The 20,555-nt window shown below is 46.5% G+C and overlaps 1 protein-coding gene across 1 annotated transcript in view; it reads right to left on the bottom strand.

The window, feature by feature from the left end:
* HYDIN (HYDIN axonemal central pair apparatus protein) overlaps positions 1-20,555 on the bottom strand; it is a gene marked incomplete at both ends in the record, with an annotated part of 149,106 nt that overhangs the window by 85,011 nt on the left and 43,540 nt on the right. Inside the window, 8 exons of the mRNA XM_082319070.1 lie at positions 1,696-1,860; positions 2,320-2,455; positions 3,745-3,845; positions 4,666-4,901; positions 6,894-6,961; positions 11,170-11,393; positions 13,438-13,556; positions 18,050-18,149. Coding sequence (XP_082175196.1) covers positions 1,696-1,860; positions 2,320-2,455; positions 3,745-3,845; positions 4,666-4,901; positions 6,894-6,961; positions 11,170-11,393; positions 13,438-13,556; positions 18,050-18,149 — 1,149 coding nt within the window. The remainder of the gene's footprint in view (positions 1-1,695; positions 1,861-2,319; positions 2,456-3,744; positions 3,846-4,665; positions 4,902-6,893; positions 6,962-11,169; positions 11,394-13,437; positions 13,557-18,049; positions 18,150-20,555) is intronic.

Here is a 20,555-nt window from a genome sequence, read left to right as displayed (position 1 = left end):
GACCCTACGCAACCTGGATGAAAGATTTGTATGATAGTTCACCTAACTCTGTAAAGACTTGGTATCAATACCAGACAGCATAATCTAACGCAACAAGAGCAAGCTTGTATTTTGCTTTATTGGAATATATTGCAGCGATTCGCCTGAGGTCAGATTTGCATCATATGATCCATCTGGGTAGGATCTGCCACCAGTGCAGGATGTAAAACAAGATTGTTAGCTGTTCTGCTAGCCCAGAAAGCTCTGGACCAGGGAACAACTGCAACACCCCCTAAACTATAGGGTGGTCCTATAGAAAATGCAAAGAATCTCGCCTGACAGCCAGAAACTCACATCTGTGCTGTCAATATACCCAGTGAGGTTTCTAACAGCACTCGCTGGGTGCTAGCGGCAACCGAGCATAAACACTGCACGTTAAAGATCAACTTAATGGGTGCACACACTCGCTCAATCTCATGCTAGTCATTTCTTTAGGGACAGCTAGGATTCTCCAGCTGAAATGCTCACCCTTTGGGCAAAAAATTGACATATTCATCTCCAAATAAAAAAGATGAAGGTAAAGTTTAAAACTATAAATTGTTAGCCCAAGGGTTAAAGCTTTGTAAGAACACTGTAGTTAAACAAGCTAACAGTTAAACAGCTAGGTTTAAAAGGACATTTTCTCCCCTCTAGAATAAAGGAAGTGTGCCTTATATTTATGAGCAACTGTTTTGTCAAACCTCAGACTTCCCTGCAAAGCCTGCATTGCCTGGCCTTCCTGTTGACTGGTTTACACACACATCCACAAAGGCCTGGGTTGAGATGTTCAGTGGCATCCAGGGGATTTAGCAGCATCGTTTCCATTCGTTTTAATGAAAGTTTAAATCCCTTAGACTGCTTTCAAAATGTCAGCCTTCCTTTCTGTTACAGAAAGCTTAAGGTTCCCAGCAATCCTCTGACATCCTCTTTCATGCTCAGGGAGATGACAAGACATTTTAAAACAGCTGCTTCAAAAGTTAATATCATTTTATATTAAAGTTTAATTAGCTAAATTTGTTCTAGATTTCAGCTAGATGAAGCCAGGACACTACATACAATGTTCTCTTGCCTACATTTTGTTGTCCTGGCTGCTGTTGTGTATGCCTAAATGCAAACAACATCTTTTAGGAGGCTCTAGTCCAGGAATGCTTTGCCTCTTCTATTTCCAAGCTTAGTAGAAAAAAAAGTCTCTGTGCTCCAGACGCAAGTGGTGTGGAGACTCGGGTGTCTTTGGTTGGGGCTTTCCGCAAAGAGACATGATGGATATTTTTCAGATGTGATGGGCCTGACTTTCAGTGTGGTTTCTTACATAGCACTTGCTTTAGCAGGATTCGAGGATGTCCCTGTGTGCTCCTGAACAAAAGTCCTAACGAAGCAGCAGTTGCTGTTCATCTAATAACGCAGCAGAGGATGAGAACCAGGGATTGTGCTGGGTTTCAGACTGGGCTTGTTATCCCGTCTCACATATCTGTAATTAAGCGCTGTGTGAGACACTTCACCTAAGAGGATACCATCCTTCTTCTCTAGGCATTAGCTGTTGCTCATGCCATGAATCTCTTCTTTCCTTGTCCACACCAGCTATATATTACAAGTTCTTGTTTTCCAAGGAAGAATCCCTGTACACGTTATGCCCCACCAAGATCAGTCACACGAAGACACACATGCTCTAGCACTCACCAGTGAGGATCCTTCGCTCCCAAACACCACAACATGAGCAACAGTGTCCTGCTCTCCTGTCACCTGGACTTCCAGTGTAAACAGGACCTCCACTGAGCTGTGTGGCTGGATGATCCCACATGGCATGGGGCTGGAGTACCACACAGCAGCATCCTCCTTGTGTTCCTGTAAGGGACAGAATCAAACCCAACTTCAGAGTGACCTTTGAGGAAACTTTAAACTCCTTGACATCTACCACAACGACAATTCACACACATTTTTAAAAATCCCTAGGAGAAAGCAGAAAGGCACAAAACCAGATGCAAGACTTACATGGGCTTAGCAACCTCAGAGGGTCCAAAAGCTGCTGCATCCACAAACACCCACTCCTATGCTAGCAGCCTCCTTGCAGCAGATTTTCTGACCCTCTAAGTTCTCCTGCATGAAAGCATCCCAAAGACTAGAATATAAACTGCTTCCTAAAGTTTATATTCAGGTAAGTTCCTATTCTCAGCAAACCTTCAGGTGAGAATAGGAACCTACCTGAATATTAACCAGCAAGGTCTTATCCAAAACCCTTTTTTTTTTTCTCCTAATAAACCCCTTGATAACATTTGAGGGCAGGAGGCAGATGCAATGCCAAACCTGAGGAAGAACCCCGTAGCAGCCTGGAAGATCGCTGTCGTTCACAAGGGTCAGCACCTGCTGATAGGGGAATTTCAGAAAGCACCGTCCAAATGTCACGATGGGGTTGAGCACTCGCAGTGGAGGAACTATGCATCTAGGCAAAGAGAAGACCAAAAGGGAATTAGAGATACTAAGAGAACGAAGAATTTGTTTACTCCTCGAATAGCGTGAAATGGAGCATAACACATTTGTCACTGTCAAGTAGACATTTAATGCCCCTACAGCAATAAATCACCTTTGGCTTCTTTTTATTCACTTTTATTCAACAACCTCGTGTAAAGGAGGGCAAACCCTGAGTCTCAGCATCACAGAGGCTGCCAAGTGCCCAGGCAGAGCACGGTGCCCTGTCCCACAGCTGTCTGATGGGCACCTTTGCCCCAGGAGGCTTGCAGGGACCCTCCCAATGGCCCCAGCAAGGCGTGAGCTCTGGGGGAGCCTTCCCACCGAGGATCAGTGCTCACCAAGGCTCAGGGAACACAAGACCATTGTCTCAGTAAAAAGGACTCCTTCCTCTCCCATACCACTGTTGCCCTGCCTATAAACTCAGCCACTTGTCCCAGCAGTGGAGGGCACAAGCCACCACCTGCCTTACGCAGTGGGTGATCACCCCTTCCCCATTTCTGTAGCTACCTTGGTCCTTCACCCCCATGGGTCCATACACTGTCTGTTGCCATTTGCACTTATTTTACAAAAGTGCAGCCCAGGCACTGACTGGACAACTCTGCCTGGGAGAGCGAAACTGCATCTCTCTTGTAATTAAACTGACACCCACCGCAGCACAACAGGATTGCATCTGGCTCCAGCGAGAACAACTTTTGGCTTAAGTCTGAGAACATTAACCCTCAATAGAACCAGAGGAAAGCAGAGAAACCTGAGCTCACCTTCCACATCAAGGACTATTTTTCCCTTCGTAAGATCTTGCCTTCATTTTTCCCTCACTAGTCCTGCCATAAGCCCCATCCCCATTTGCACGTGCTTTCGTTAAGTGAACCAGACACCAGCTTTCAGCAGGCTGCTTGCTGCATCCCAAACGAATGTTGCATTTTGGTCGCAATCCAGCACAAGTCCACGATTTGCAGGAAGAAGGAGAGGTGGCCCTTTGGAAATTTGTTACACTTCAAGCACCAAAAAACAGGCCAATAATGAATATAGTTACTGTTCCCTTTACCAAAAGGCTCAGGGCCATGCCTGTCCGTTGAGCACAGGTGCTTCTCAACATGGGCTGCTTTCAAAGCACTGCTGTTCTCATATCTAGCTGGGCAGAACTAGCTCATTAAGCAAAGATTCTCGTTTGGAGCTGGAGCCAGCAAACTGCGTGCAAGGCAGCGTGCTGGTGGTGGATGCATGAGGAGAGATGATGAGCTGCAAGGAAAGCGCTAATACCTGGCTGTGAGAGGCAATGCCAACACCTCCTTGCCAACACCATCCACGTCCACCACCAGCGCCAGTTCGTATCTCTTCACAGTGTTGGAACACAGGGTGACCTGGTGGAAGAGAAGAACATCAAATACTTCATCACTCCCAAAAGCCATTGTCCATGTGTGGTGGCCTCCGGTTCTCATTCCACAGTAAGGAGAAGGAGGATTTTGCCTTAATTCGTCTGCTGGTCCGTGTGTAGAGCACGGTCTCTGGAAGTAATAAAACTGTTCTAACAATATCTGCTTTGTTAAATACACCATGCAGTTATCGGGGCATATGTAAACTAAATTAAAGCACTATTAGACTAATGCTCTACTCACCACTGTATTAAAATTAAGGGACCAATTTTTAATCTCAGCTACAATTGCATAAATCCAGAGGAAATCTGTTGAACAGAATGAGTTCAGCTTTACAGTGGGAAGCTGAGGGCAAAACATGGCCCAGCAGATGCTGTGCAGTTGACGGCTGCCGAGCTTTTTCAGTCCCCACTGGAGATTGCTGCAGTGAATACAGCTCCTTCTGCTCAACAGGAGAGGAGAAATAAGACCGGGAAGAAAAACAAACTGCTTTATACAATGACATCTCTTTTTAACAGTCACCTTCTATCCTCATCCTTCCTCTGCCCACTTTCAATCAAAGAAATCACTCTAAGCAGCTCTCAAAAACACATGAATGGCTTCTGTACTTGACTATATGGTACAAGACCTTCAGCTTATGATTTTGGAAACAAAATGGTGCTCCTCACAGAGTAACCCAGCCAACAAAAGCCTAACACTAATGCATATATCCTACTCGCCTTATGCTAGCAGCACTAAAGCCCTCTCATGCATCAGTGAAGCTTCAGCTCCACCAGCTGAAGCACGTATGACCAGACTCTTCCCACACCTGGATGTCCAGGAGTCCCTGGGAGCGGATGGTCCCTCTGCAGGGCATTACGGTAAATTCAGTTGGCTTGACACGACTTTGAGCTCCCTTTCTCCAGGATGGGCGAGTGATGTCTGACGTCTGAACAAAACTGGTAACACTAGGCTCTCCCGAGCCGTCCCCAGGAATGCGAAGGTTGAAAGTCATGGGCACCAAGGAGGTGTTAGTGAGGCGACACGACAAGGTGCGAGGAAAGCCTAGGAAAATGACACAAATATGAATTTAGGCACCAGTTGACCCGTGATTCCCGGTGTAAATATCCTGTTATGATAAAACTGTGCTTGGAGTTTAGCTCTTTTCAATCTGAATTACAGCTAATTGAGAAGCTAAGCAAGGAATTAATTGCCGCTTAAGTTCCCTTTTATGCTGATCACAGAGATTGCTTCCTTGGCAATGCCCACTCTTAGCGATGCCAAATACCAGACATTTTTCTCTCTAAATGAGGAGCTCTCTCACATGCCCCAAAACCAGCACAGATTATTTCTCATTCACGAGTGTGCATCCAGACAGACCATTTATCCTGAAAATTCAATCCATAAAATTCCCTATTAACTCCATGAACACTCCCACAGTTTTCAGTATATAAAAGTAGGGCATTGGCATCAAGAAGAAGCTACAGTAAAAAAAAAGATGGATGAAACTGGGAACTATAGCATGATGCAAAGCACTCTATTTAATACAGTTTCTCTCTCTAGGCAGGATCCTTAAGGCGTCTCCTGTTTTGGGGCAACAAAACAGAGCATGTGTCAATTTGCAGCCCACTTCACAGGAGGCAAGCCTGATGCTTAGACATTAGCAGGAACAGTGTCTCACCTTACCTAACAAATGGGGACATCACATCCACACTGCACACTGGCTTTGATTACTGCCCGCAAAGGTTTACACCACTTTAGCTTTGATGCTAGCTTTCCATTATGCACCAGTGATACAACCACACCTGGTGGCGATGTTCTGCAGGACATCAGCCCACAACCTGCTTCTGGAGTGGACATCTGGCTTGGCTGGCCAGCTCTGTGAGAGGGATACATCTCCCATGGCCTGCTTACCAAGCGTTATTTGACTACAGATGGGGAGGAAAACCAACTGCAGACACAGCAGGTAGTTTCTCCATGCCCATCAACACTGCCCACTGCCGACCTCCAGCAATTACTCTAGCAGGGAGGCAGGAGGTGCACAAAAAGGACAAACACAGACTTCACAATCCCAAACGAGACTGAAGTCTCCAGATGCAGACAACAGTTAGCAGCATAGCTAAAAGAAGCAAAAATACAATAGCTGCCTTCAGCTGAAAAGGCCTTATTAATGAAATCAGATTAAGTAGGATGAATCTCCTATTACATAACCATATTTCTGCCTGGTGCATTTCTTGTTGTTTTATTTATTCAAAAGGAAACAAAGAAGTGGCAGAGTGATGATGTAGGGAGAGGAGGAAGCGGCTCAGGAAAGGTAATGAGTTTTCTTAAAAAGTCCATGAACAGCATGAAAACACAGAGGCATCCTGGGCACAGAATGATAATGGCCCTTCAATCAATCCACAATTGATTTCACATTTAAACTTTTGATCATCTCAGTAAAAAGCCTTTTGTGAGAGGGGGAGAGAGAACCAGAATCTGCATTTCAATGGAGATGCTCTGGATGCTCAGCCACCGGCTCTGTCAGCAGAGCTGGGCTTTGGCAGGGAAGGAGCCCACATCTCTGAGGACATCAGTGCCTGATGCAGCGCTATTGCTTGGGCATATTACCTGGTAGGTGATAACGAGGTGCCCTCACAGCACTAATTAACATCTCACACTAAAGGTTAGCTGAGTAACTGGTGTCTTTGCCTTGCAACAGGAACATTTACCCAGCGCAGCTACAGGCTAGTACATGGTTTAAATTCCCTTCTCCTGCAGTCCTGTCCCCTGGGCCCTTCTGGGACAAGGACTTTCACAGTCATTCTGCTGCCAAGAATTGGGAGGTTGGAGCTGAACAGACTATGAGGGACACCAGAAAATACTGACTTTCTATTCCTTTGGTCCTATTTGATCTCATGATGGCGAAATACTGCCTAAGCAACCAGCAGCCCTGGTTTTAACACCCTGAAGGCTGCTATGGAGGAACACAAACGACAGATGCTCTTACGTTCAAGTGCTCCATTTTGGTAATGCACAGACCTCTCGACCTGTGGTCCAAGCCCAGGGCACACTCACCAAAGGAGACGTCACCGAAGCGGAGGGAAGGTACATTGAAATGAAAAGTTGGTCCGATGACACAGCCCCTGTGAGGACAAAGACAGGCAGAGGAGGCATTGGCTTGGTTAAAGAGAATTGCAAAGTGTTCAGCTTTTGTTACTGCTTGGATGGATAAAAGCTGCTCTCAGAACCACAGTGGGTTTCAAATCAACCCGTCACCCTTGTGGTCAGCACAGCAGCCATGTAGACAGGGGGCAGCCAAAGCAAAGTGGTCAGCAGCTGATAGTTGCTGATGTGGCCATGTAGGCAGGGTATGCCCCCAAATTGCTGCTGGCCCAATAAAGGACCCTGAACAAGTGATGGCTCTGTGCCTCAGTTTCCCCATCTGTAATGCGATGGACACAGAGGTGTCCACACAAAAGTGGACTTGTAACTAGCCTTCCCAGGCACAGATTCTCTGCTTTGGTATTTCTTAGCTGGAATTGGTGTTTCCATGGAGCGTACGAACACGTTTTCCTCAGAAGATCTTGATCCACACAATCATTAGGTATGCAGGATTTTGAGGCATGAATCCAGGGGAGCCCCAAGCATCCATTGAGAAGAGCCACAACAGTTCGATGCAGTGGACAGTTGAATCTTGGAGGAAAGTACCAGCTTGTCACCAGTGCACCAGCTGACACATCCAAGAGCAACACGTGTCTTAAACCACTGCACGTGGGTGTCCTGAACCCACCACACCACCTTGCCCATCCTTAAATTCAGCAGACAGGCTCCAAACTCCAAAACTCACCAACATCCACTGAAATCAGCATTTGAAGCTGCACAACATTCATTAATTTATTTCATGGTTGATGCCAATCAATGCCAGCTCTGCCTCTTAGTTAAAAATCAAGAACCACAGTGAACAGTGCCTTCTACTTTTATTCACAGGACTGCCACTGGGTCTGTTCTGCACATGAACAGACCCCAGCATCCTGCAGGAGGGACCCGTGTTCATCTGTGGTGTCCCGCTTCCAGCATCCCTTTCTAAACACCAAAGAAACAAGCACTCAGGACCTTTTAAGGTTGGTTTCCAAGTAAAGAATAATCACCTATGATTTGGGCATCTTCTGATTGCACAGTCAAAAAGCACTCAAAAACTGACTTTCAGAAATTTCAATCCAATGCTAATTCTCAATTCTTGGAGCTGAATCAGTTCCTGAGAATAAGACAGGTAGCAAATCTCCGCTGCTGCCGAAGTTCCTTCTCCAAGGACCTTGTGTAATCAGACCTAACTTCCCAAGCCCTAACAGCTTACTCTGGATGGAGCAAAGGGAGCAGACATGCTTTCCGTCACAGTACTTGCCAGGAGACGATGGAAAACCAACCACAACTGGGGATCACGCTGGGAAACTGCCAAGGATGAGCCTTGCCAGGCAGGTGGGGAAATGACTGCCATTTCTGCTGAGTGCACAGTGTCCGTGCTCAAGTAAGTTAAACCTGAATGACTGCCCAGAAGGCTCAGGCAAAGAGCCAACCCAGAGCTCTGTGCACCACAGCTGATAACAGTACAGCTTGCAAGAAAATGGAGGAAGAGGCAGTGTTTTTGGCAACAACTGTGTTTTACAGTAGCATTAAATAATGCGTTTCTGAAGGGAGATCAGGGTCCTTGCAGAGCAGGAAGGATAACACAAGGTGGGAGAGGAACCACTTGAACTTTCATCCCCGTTCCTTCCTTTGCAGCCCAGTGTCCCACCAGCCAGCTCGCCCCCATTCAAGAAGAACAGGGAGTTTTTCTCCATGGAGATCTAAATCCAGTGCTCAAAGCCTCCCAAAGACGGAGGCTCAGCTTGACCTGGTGGGTGGACATCTCAAAGGCATTTGAAAACAAACAGCTTGAGTTGTGGGGCTGGAGAATGAGAGCTAAGGGCTGGATAGGGATCCTTGAAAAAGGCAAGACAGAAATCAAGGAGGCAGATGCCTCCTTGACTCCAGGAAGGAGGAGTACAAGGATGGGGAAGAAATAAATAAAAAAGGATCAGCAATCCTCTTTCACTGAGATATAAGGTCTGCACCAAGCCCAGGGTGATGCTGGCAGAACAGGGCAGAGTGGCCCCAGAGAAGGGGAGGACGTGCTAGGCACTGGGAGCCAGGGCATCAATGGGGGAAAAAGGACCACTTCATTTGGTTGTGGGGAAGCCAAAAGACAACTATCCCACTGACAGCTGTTTCCTTCCCCAGCAGCAAGGCCATTGCGGGGCAGAGGCAGCGGGCACTATCCAAGCAATACTGTATTCTACCTGTGATAAGTGCAACAAGCAAGACCTGCCCTTGCTCAAGGAGAAACCTGCTTATGCAATAACATCCTGTGACCAATCTGGGGGAGGGACAGAGGAGAATAAATTATTTGATTGTGAAATGTTCCCTCTTGATTTCCAAAAAAAGCAGCACTTTCCCTCCAAACACAAAGCCAACGTAATTGTTTCTCTACTGAGGTCAACAGACCTACTCACCACTCTTCTCTTGCAAAGTAATAACCTTGTTGTTCTTTTTTATCAATTTCTCTTACTTTATTGATAAAATCGACTGCAGATTCCTTTCATTTCTTTACTACCTTGATCTAGTGCCTCCCAACAGCAGCAGCCAAGGAGGCACAGCCAGCCCCAAAGCTCCAGAGCACCCAGCATCAGCTTTTCTACCTACACCATGTCATCCCACCAGCCCATGGTTAAGACTAGCTGGAACAAGTTTGCATGCTGCTGTGGTCCTGAGAAGTGAGCTTTGCCTTGCCTATCATCAGCTTTTTTTTTTTCCCTTCCCCTTCTCTCCTTTGCTCAGTGAGGATTATCTTTTGCAACAGCACCAGGCCTTGTGACAGGACTTGCTGCAGAGCTCCCTGTCCCCCACATCAGCACTTTTCTGGCTGCAGAAAGGAGGTACCGTAGCACTCACTGTACAAGAACCAGGAGGACTGCTTGTCCCAACACATTAGCGTGAGAGATGATGTTGAGGCTGCTGCTATCCATTTTGTATGGATTACTAACAGAGGATTTTAAAAACACTGCTTCTGGCTGCAGAATCACCCAGGCTGGGCCATCTCCAAAGCCCTGTTGGCCTTGCTGTGTGTTCAGGTGGGATGTCCCAGACCATCTACTGCCCAAAGCTGATACTATCACACTGTCTGCTATGGCCCAAGGAGGAATGAGCTACCTGCAAGCAGGAGTCACTCCAGCTCCTGGGTACCCAGACTGGGCAGCAGGCATCTCACACACCTTTCCTGTACAGCCTCCAGTCAAACTTTTTTCCAGCATGAGTAGTCACTTAAAGCCCTGGGGTCCTTGCACAGAGATGTCAAAGGGTCACAAAAGGAACCTGCTGCTGCCAAATTCTGTGCAAACAGTGTCCTGGAAAGTCACAACGCTGGCTCAACCACGAAGGCAAGGCTGCTTCCCAGAGGAACCCAAGACTTTGAAAGTTAAACTGGGTATTGAAAGCATAGCAGGCATGGTCATAGGTGGCCAGCAGGTCGAGGGAGGTGATTCTGCTCCTCTAATTCGCTCCAGTGAGGCCCCACCTGCAGTACTGTGTCCATCTCTGGGGCCCCCAGCACAGGAAAGAGATGGGCCTGTTGGAGCAGGTCCAGAGGAGGGTCATGAAGATGATCAGAGGGCTGGAGCACCTCTCCTATGAAGAAAGGCTGAGAGAGTTGGCATTGTTCAGCCTGGAGAGGAGAAGGCTCTGGGGAGACCTTATTGCAGCCTTCCAGTACTTAAAGGGGGCTTATAAGAAAGATGGGGATAAACTTTAGCAGGGCCTGTAGCGATAGGACAAGGGGTGATGGTTTTAAACTAGAAGATGGTAGATTCAGATCAGATAGAAGGAAAAAAATTTTTACAATGAAGCTGGTGAGGCACTGGAACAGGTTGCCCAGAGAGGTGGCAGATGCCCCAGCCCTCGAAACATTCAAGGTCAGGTTGGACAGGGCTCTGAGTAACCTGATCTAGTTGAAGATGTCCATGCTCATTGCAGAGGGGTAGGACTAGATGACCTTTAGGGGTCCCTTCCAACCCAAACCATTCTATGATTTCCTCTCGCAGACAATTACACTTCATTTGCTGCTGCAATTGCAAGGCTCAAACTGGAGTCAAGGTTAAAAAGCCTTGGCTCTTAGTGTGGGGGTGCTAGAATCAGAGCCAAAACTAAGACCTTAGACAACACCTTTTTTCTCTGCTCCATCATAAAATGAGGTAGGTGGGAGATGATTACCCAGAGATAACTACAGATGTACCCACCAAGCTCCTATAACCCTCCTCACCTGATCGTCAAGGTCACAGGCTCAGCAGATCCATTCACACTGAACCTGAATTCTTCCGTGAACTGGCCCAGGATGGTGGAACTGAAGGAGATCTGGATGACTTGGAGCCCATCCGGCAAAATGATGCCCTCCTGGGGGAGAAAGGTAAAGCAGGAGCCCAGAGCTGTATCTGGAGGGACTAAGTTGAAGAGAGCATCGATGACTCCTTTGTTAAACAGGATCACCTGCAGCAGCAAAAAAGTGAAATGGAAATACATAAGGAATCTTCCTTTCTTACAGAAGGCTGATTTGTTTTCTGATTAAACAATTAACATCTGTAAAAGGCAGAAGATGCTGTGTGCTGCCAAAGAAAATACAACAGGGTAAGTTCTGCCTTCGGGTTTTTTCATGCAAAGCAGTGATAACTTCATATAAACAGAGTCACTCTGGGTTTATTCCACTGACACAGAGCAGTCCACTTCAGCTTGCAGTGCAGAGGACCTGCTCAGCATCACCAACTTGATTCAGACCTGTCCCTACGAGCAACAAAAGATGGTTGCAGCATTACTAGTGAATCATCACACAACTGCTTCGGCTCCAGGTGAGTCCGATCCTGCCAAGGGCAGAACATATTCAGCTTCCATTGCAGCCAAGTTTATTGCATGTAGAAGACACCTCAGGACAGCACTATAACCAACTTCAGAAGCACCCCCCAACTCTGCTACAGTATATAATTTAGGTTTCTTTTAATTTTTTTCTTTAACGTGATAGTTTATTAGTCTTTGCTTAAACAGACATGGCAGGAAAAGATGAGCATGAGGTGCATAGCATCTCCACCTATTCCAAAGAATTTCTCTTTCCTAAATATTCACAGCCACCATCTAAGATTTTATCATTATTAGAATAAGCTGCAAATTTAGAACCAAGCCGTATTTTGTTGAACACTCGAGAGACCTACTGCCTTGAACAAGTGACACAATCCCACAGCATTTGTTGAAATTTAGCTCTTTTCATGTTGGGCGAGAAATGCCCACATCTGCCTGTGAGTACAGGCATGCTGTCAGTCACCAACAAACCTACCCCAAAGCAAATGTGTAAAGTTTCTGATTGCTGCAGGGTGAAATCCTGCCATTTCCATGGACTTACCTATCTGCTTTGGATTTCTTTTCCCTAATTTTTGTCTTTGCAAAACGTGTCAGAAAAATTGAGACAGCAGCAGGGAGATGTGCCTTATTTTTTAATTTTGCAGCTGCTGTTGAAAATATTAATGTATTCAAACTCTGCAATGGTAACTTGAAAACTACTCTCTCCTCTCATGTGTTTTACACCTTAGTTACAAATTGCACTTAGGGATCCTATGCTGAGCTCAGGTTTACTTCCAGTCTAGCTGCTTAGGACAGCACTAACAGCATCATCTACTTATTCACATTTTCTCAAGTAATGAATATAATAAATTGATATAGAGAGAATAAAAGTATCAGCATTAAAAAAGCATAGAGCACACAATGTTTTGGTAAGAAAACACCTTAATGTGTCCTTCCCCGCCACAGTCAAGCTTTGAAAGTGTCTGGCATGATGTATTGCCTCATTTTCTACCTTTTTCACTTGCTCTATCTTTTTTTTTTGCAGAAGACTTGACACTATTGGGGGGAGGAATATATATAGAAAGTTCCTTTGTTTCATTTCAAGAAATGCTTTGCTCTTTATAGAGCCAGAGATGCACCAAGTCTGAAGTGTGGCGAGAGACTGGTCAGCAAGTGGAAGCACCCCCGATTTCTTTGTGAGGGGCAGCTCTGAGCCAGGAGGCTGGGTGGCTTTCCTCTGACTCCCAGGAATTGGTAGGATACACTTAACTGAAAACCGTTTGCAATGGACTTGAGTTCAAACATAGCAAATTTGTTCCAGCTGCTTTTTAACAGCCAGAGTACAAAGGTGCATTGCATCTATGGCTGAAACAAAAGCCTCTGAATACTTATCTTTTTGACCCAGTGTTGTTTTCATGGGTTTTTTGTTTGTTTGTTTGTTTGTTTGTTTGTTTTTTGCATGATGCCTCCCAGCTGATCTCAAAGGGAGATTGCCAAAAAGCAGGGATTAGGGTTTCCTAAACAAAATATACACCTTTCAGACCCCATCAAAAGTATTCAGATTCTGTGACAACCCCCAAATTTTACTATTATGTCAAATATGCCCTGCCCACAACTGCCTGAGTTGCCAGAAATCCCACTGGTCCACAAGGCTAACTGCTGCCATCAGGATCCAGCCCAACCCCCGAGAACCCCTACTGCTCACCTCATAGCTGTGGGCTGATCCAACAAAAACCTTCCCGATGTCCAGCTGGTCAAAGCTGAAGCGGAGCCGGGGCCCTACGCCTTCCCCTTTGATGCGCAGGGGCAGCCTGGTCTCTCGGCCTGGGGAGAAATTTCCGTTTCAGTACAAGAATTCCCTCTGTTGCCCTGGATCTTCCAGGCTGCCTCAATGCTAGTCCCTGACTCCGGGCTGGATGGGACTGGCGCTCCAGAAGAAGATACAGGACCCTCCTCTTCCCTTGGGATGCTCCAGGAGAAGATACAGGACCCTTCTCTTCCCTCAGGATAAATGCCCATGAGCTGGTTTCTAATTTCTAACCAACCCCTTGGGCTGGTTTCTAATTTAGCCATCACTTTGCACCCTGGAAAAGTGATGCTGAGTTTAAAACATGATCTCTGAATTTCTTCCCGTGCACTTAGATGAGCTTTGAAATCCATCCAGCAAAGGCACAAAGCTCATGAAACAGAACTGAAGATAAAAATCCTCTGTCTATTCTGATGCAATCAGAGACAACAGCACAGGAGCCAAGAAGTACAAGCTCAAGCAAGGCGAAGCTCCCTGCTAATGGCGATACGCACGTCTGAGTGCCGCCTAGAGCAGGCAGAGCATCTCAGCCACCGCCTGCGCCTAACATACAGCGCCATACCTGGGTGCTCCAAGGCTTACCTCCTGCAGCAGTGCCTAAATAACACAGGGCTTTATGATCTCCAGAGAGGAGAAGCACTCACCTATTCCCACCGTGATACCAAGAGCTCAGCTTTGTAAAGACACCTCACCTGAAGCATGCTGAACAGTTACGGAAAGCCAGCCTCCTCACTGCTGAGATCAGATAAGCCATAAATACACTGCTAATACACACATCCCTTGCTGCAAAGGTAACTGAGACTGCAAGGCTTATAGCTAAACTCCAAGATGCTAATTTTCTTCCATAAGTCTGCTAAGATGACGTAGTGCAGGGTCTTTCAGTCTGAAGGCTGTTCTGAACCACTGGAGCAGGCCAAAGTGCCTGAATCCTAGCTCAAATTTCAGCTTGGGTATCCCTGCCGTCCCATTCTACTCTGCATGGAAAGAGAGTAGCACAAGAAGGAAGAGAGAGCCCCAAAAGTTGTATATAACCCTCACTGTAGCTTTTGTGCAAAAATATTCCTCTTTTCTTCAAGCTCCATTTGTGCAATGCTCACCCTTTATTAAAGATTAGGGATTGAAGGTTGCTTTTAAAAAAAAGTCTTCTGCATAGTTATTCCAGACTGTCCAAAATTACTTTTTATTGCAAAGAGAGGCCCAGGGTGACAAGACAGTGACTAGATCACAACTTGAAAAAACTCTCCTGGAACAGCCTTTTCAATGATTACTGACTTTTTGATCTTGCAACCATGGGATGAGGTTGTTTGATGATGTCCAAAGCCAGAAAGGAAGAGCTAGGGAGCTTCTGTTGAATTCAACATTTTTTAAGTGGATCCAGCCAAAGCCCAGCTGATAGCAGAGATGAGAGTTATGTTTCACAGCTCGGGCATTAATTGGAGGGCTGTGTATTTCTATTTCAGAAATATTATAAAAGAGGAAGTATTGGGTGCTCACTGTCAAAAGATTTCTCCATCTTGCATCATGTGTGGCTTAATTTTCATTAAAAACTCCAGGTCTAAGCCATCAAAGCTCTTAGGAAATGGCAAAGATTTCCAAGTGACAAGCTTTTGTCCATGATCATGCTGAGACATGTCCCATGGCCACTGTGATTGAAAAAATCAGTGACAGTTCTTCCCCTTCTGCAGTAGGTCCTCATCCTCTCCTGAAGGTCCATGGAAACCATCCTTTCTTCTACCCCTCCATTGAACTTGAAACTTTAGGAAATTCCAGAAATTTTGCTCTTTCTCCTTCCAGGTGAACCTCAGAGTGGCTTCTTCCCAAAGGAGAAGGAGCAGACTAAACTACAGGCAGCATTCAGGAGAGCTGAGAGGAAAAAAAAGAGTATGTCCTCCTCTTTGCTAGGAGCTGGGGCTTTCAGGAGCATCCCACCTTTGCCCAAGAGCTATGGCCCTGTGATGCTCCTACCGTAACATGTCCTGAAGCACACAGACCAAGGGCATGGAGGGGCTACAGCCTCCTTGTCCTCATTCCCAAATCCATACCTGGTACTGCGGAGCGAGAATTTGGATCTAAGTGGGAATAATACGTTGGCACGTCATGCAGGATGTACAATTTGGCATTGCTGCCTTGCTTTCAACTCAATAGGGCTGTAGGTGGCCCAACAGCACAGGCCTTTGTTGCCAACGTCCTTAACTTCTTCCGTTTTCTGACACTCAGTTTCTTGTTCACAGAATGTCCCCACATTTTGTGACTGTTTTTGAACGCAATTCTCATCTGACCACATCAATAAAGAGTTTTATTTGATGCAGGACAGTTCTGTCACAAGGCAAGGGAGTGATCATCATTTGGGATTTTGCTTCTCCCTGCAAGAGTGGCTTAGAAAGGGGTTTTGCAAGGTGTAACCCAATACAGTTCTGTGTGCACACAAACTTAAAAATGAATTTTAGGTGTCTGAGCCCCCCACCGTGTGCTCCCTTCCAGCACTCAAGAGCCACGGCTTTATTTACATGAATAACTAAGAAAGTTCATTTTGAGCTTAAATATTTGCCAAGAGCAAATTTCAAACCACTTCTTAACTGCCAGCTTTGCAAGTTGTCCAGTGCTGATTAGTTCTGTAAATCACCTGATCCAGAAGCATCTGCTAAGCAATTTACGGAGGCACCTGCAAAAAAAGTGGAGGCCAGCAAAGCCTCTTTTCCAGTGGGGCATGAGATCCAGCTGCACAATTCAGTGCTGCACTGGGACAAAGCTTCCAAATATTCCTAGCAAGGGGCAGGCATGCCATCTGCACCTCACACTCCAAAGGGATTTGTCACTGGCATGCAAATGCACAAGGAAGGCAACCACACTTCTTAGAGGAACCAAGAAGCAAAATTAATTGACTCCCTAGTTAAAGGTCGTTGTTTTCTTCTAAAGAAGAAACTCGTTTTGCACCCAGGGACCGTGACTCTGGGACAGTTTCCATCCTGACAATACAGTGGATCAGGTGTATTTTGTAAGGGATGGGGGTAGGTGCATCATTTAAATGACCTCCTAGAGGTCCTCTTCCAAGGAGCCAGTGGAAGAGTTAAGCTCTCCTGAAGGCCCATCAAGTAGTTCAAGAGCAGTCTCCTCTGTCTAAACACAGATCATTCGCCCAGCTCCATTTCCTATAACTCCCAGACCAGCTCAAGGGTTGCATGCAAGCAGTTTTCCTATTTCTCTGCAGTGAAAAAGCTCTCCTGGCACAGCCCCTGGAGATCCCTGCAGCAAACTGATGGATGCCTCCATCACCAGAGCAAGAATTCCAGAGCCAGGAGCACAACACTGAGCGAGGAATCCCTTGGGAGCAACTTTTTAAATCAATCCTTTCCTTCCACAGCTCTAATAATTGCAGCTGGTGGGCAGGAAGACAGTTTGTTAACACAAGCCCTGTGTAATTACTGTAGGTGGCATTTGCCAAGTAAACCCTGCGCAATTACTGTATAAATAAAAAGCTGTTTCATGACATTTGTGTCTGTCAGCTTGGAGCAGCAAGGAAAGCAACAAAGCAGCTGCACTGGTGATTTCAGCACCCTCTAGAATGGGAGCCTGGCTGCTGTAGGACCACAGGTCTTGCACCACTTCCTCTTAGATGGGGAAAGCCATAATGTTCCCTGGATGGAAATCTGACAGCTCTCTCCCACTCTTGAAAAACACTTTAAGCAGCACCATGCAGAGACGCAGACGAAGGACAAGGTAACCCGAACCACGCAGCTTGCTGCAAGCATTCCCTGGCCCATGCTAGCACAGCAAAGCAATCACCTCTGTAAGGGCGAAGATGGTATAACTTGGGTGGGTCAACAATAACTGCTCCCAGAAAAAGACTTGACAGCACTTCCGTAAGACAGGATGAGCATAAAGCTTGTCTAGCAGACTGCTCGGACTCCGATTTCCAGGGAGGGTGTTCACCTTGCTGAGTACAGCAAGCCCTGTGCAATGCTACCCGTATGCCCCATAGACTAGGAGCCCCAAGGTGACAATTCCCACGCAGGGAGAGAAGCCCGTGCTGGCCAGAGGTTGTCCTTTTGCAGACACCTGCACTCAGCAGGGCTCAGCCACCTAAGGTCTGGCAGCGTCTGGGTAGCGAGGGGTGATCCAGGGTCTGGGAGACCATGTAATAAAGACTCATCTTGGAGGTAAATGCTCTATAGGGCCTTAGTGCTCGTCCATTAAAGCTGCTCTGCTGTGTAGCTCTTTGGCTTTTACAGACACCTCGCAGCAGAGCAAATGCTGGCAAACTCATGGCATGAAAACTTATCCCTTCACTGCCGTGGCTGTTTTGGGATCAGTGATCCAAGCTTGTAGCCAGGCATCCTGACGGCTGGCCTTGGACAGGAGACCACCTGGAAACCGCAGGGACAGTGGGCATGTGCCAGCACCGCCCTGCTGACCACTGACCCTTCCTAGCAGTTACATGAGAACCGAGTGGGCTGGTTCTATTCGTGCCTCGCCTTCACTGTGGGTGACAGAAGCAGGAGAAAAGCTGTACCTGAGATGTCACAGTAGACCGTTTGTTGATAGACTCTGGCTTCTCGGGGTTTAAAGATCACATTAATTTCTGCTGAAGAATTTGGCCAGACATCTCCCTCCTAAAACATAAGCAGACAGCAAACCATTTATCTTCAAATGTTACATTTCTTGTTTTCAAACACAGCCTTGCAGCCTATATTTAGAGCATCGATGAAGAGCAAGGAGCAAGTAACACTTATCAACAAAATTTATAAGAGTTTGGAAGCAGCTGCAAAAAAAACTTCCTAAGTCCCTTACCGGCACCTGGTAGAGGCATTCTGTTAAATTAGGGCTATAAAGAAGCAAACAAGCCAGCTCACACTCCAGCAAATCAAGCAGGATTTCTTCAGAGGTACCAGCCGCTCTAAGGAAAAGGTACCTCTCTCCTGCAAACCTTCCCGTATATCCCTGTATCACTATGGCTACGTGAACACCTCTGCTCAGATCAGAAGCGATTTAGAGAATCAAATGGATTTTTCCATTTTTAGTTACAAAGGTGCTGCCTCTTATACCCTTCACCTGTACGTGTATTTAAGTATATAACATACTCTGGTGAGTCCGGGGCACTCAGCACCTAGCAGAACAAGCCCTCCTGCCTGGGGATCAATGAAGAACAGACTCCTGGTTGATGGCTGCTTCTGCCCCATGCCATGAGCAGTCAGCTAGCATGTAGGTTACAAAAGATTTGAAGTTGAGAGTTGGATGTGTGCTGTTTATCTCTGCAAGGTGCATACACTCCTGTTTCCCTGAACACAGGCTCAAACAAGAAGACACAGGATTTGCTTACATCTTCACACCTCTTTCAACCAAAAATGAAGTAAAATAGCTCTTTTCCTTGTCATGCTGAGAGATTTAAGTCTGGGCCATGCTACCAGTGCTTCTGCAACTGTATGCTGCTTCCTCGGGGTCTTCTCTCTCTGCTTCTGTCCCCAAGAGTCCTGGCACTAGCACTCAGTCCCAGGGAGCTGTCTCTCTCATTTTTGGAGGCATCCCTGGTTTATAAAGGCTCTCACTCACTTCTTGCAACTGGTTTAAACAAAGGCACCACTTACATCCCCTCAACCCCTACCATTACAAATGTCTCTTTGTGCATTTGTTGACATAAATATATCCATGTCTGACAACTGTAATAATACTCTACAAGGAATGAAAAATTTAGCTTATAGAAGGAGACGAAAAGAACAGAGTTATTTTTCTATCAACAAAGTGAGGCTTTGATTCTGCTTGCTGCTGGGTATCCTCAGTACTTTGTCCAGAAGAGTCTTGAACTGACTGGAGCCTCTGGCACTCCTGCAGCATAAATATTAAATAACTCTAATACTTCCTATCGACTTAGCGCTTATATAGCTCAAAGGACAGCCCCCACAAAAATTAAAGAGCTATGACACAGTGAGTTACTGGGCTGCAGCTGCAAATAATTCCCTAATGCACAGGCTGCTCAGAGTCAACAGAACAGAGGGAAGAACAGGCAGAGAAAACTGTTTCAAACCCCAACAAACCATCACCACCACAACAATAAGGAAAGGGAAGTCTGAAAGCATAAAGTCACTTGGATTCCTCTCAAAACCTAGAGCAAATGCATTTGCCAGATCACATGTACTTCGTGTTTCTATCCAGCAAGCAACTGGATGAAGACGAAGCCTTATTATATGACAACACGCTTGCTAGAGGAAGCAAACTGGGGACATCAGCCTGCAACTCACAGTCAGTGTGCTAGATATCAGAGCCTTTGGGTCCCATAGGGGTGCTGCACAGACTGAGCATCCACAGAGTTCTCTTAGATTTGCAGGAATAAAAGCATTCAGGGTGCTCTGAACAACAAGCTCTGCTATGGCGCCCGGAGCTTGCCTAAGCCAAGCCACTGAGAAAAAACACTCGGATGATAGATCTCCCTGGCTTGGCTAATTAGAGTCTAATAACTCACCAGTGCTCATTGCCCAGCTGCTTGCTGTGTGTTTAACAGACTGAATTCAGTGGTCTCACCCTGGGCAGACCATCCCTGGGGAGGGAGGGATGCACTAGGCAGCTGCTTGCGTTTGCTTCAAGCCCAATGGCTGTAGCTGAACACGCATCTCAGCTCACCAGCGTTCTGCGCCTCTCCTTAAAGGGTGCTGCATGGGATGAGCTGCCCAGCGGTACCATTTGATCCTCCAGCTGCTGTGATCCTCTGCCCAGAGAGCTGCAGAGACCCCTCATTCAGTTCCTTGCCAGCACCATCAGCTACACACTCACTGCTGCTATGCTGAGAGCGCTGGCGATGCTTGAGGCTTGATCTTACAGAGGGGCATAAAGCAGGGGAGGATAGCGCATCCTGAGCCTTAAAACCAAAACACAGAGGTGCAGTAAAAGGGAGGGGAGTTCAGCAACGAGTGGGAGTGAAAAGAGCCCAATTTCAGAATGGCCACCGAGATCACTCCAAGGAAAAGTCTCCATTTGCTCTGTAGAGTCCTGTGTGCCAGAGAGCAAACTGGGGAGAAGGTATTGGA

Source organism: Platalea leucorodia (genome assembly GCF_965183815.1).
Source record: "Platalea leucorodia genome assembly, chromosome: 8".
Classification (NCBI taxonomy): Eukaryota; Metazoa; Chordata; class Aves; order Pelecaniformes; family Threskiornithidae; genus Platalea; species Platalea leucorodia.
The sequence above is the reverse complement of the archived record's forward strand: the minus strand, read 5'-3'. Positions and strand labels throughout refer to the sequence as shown.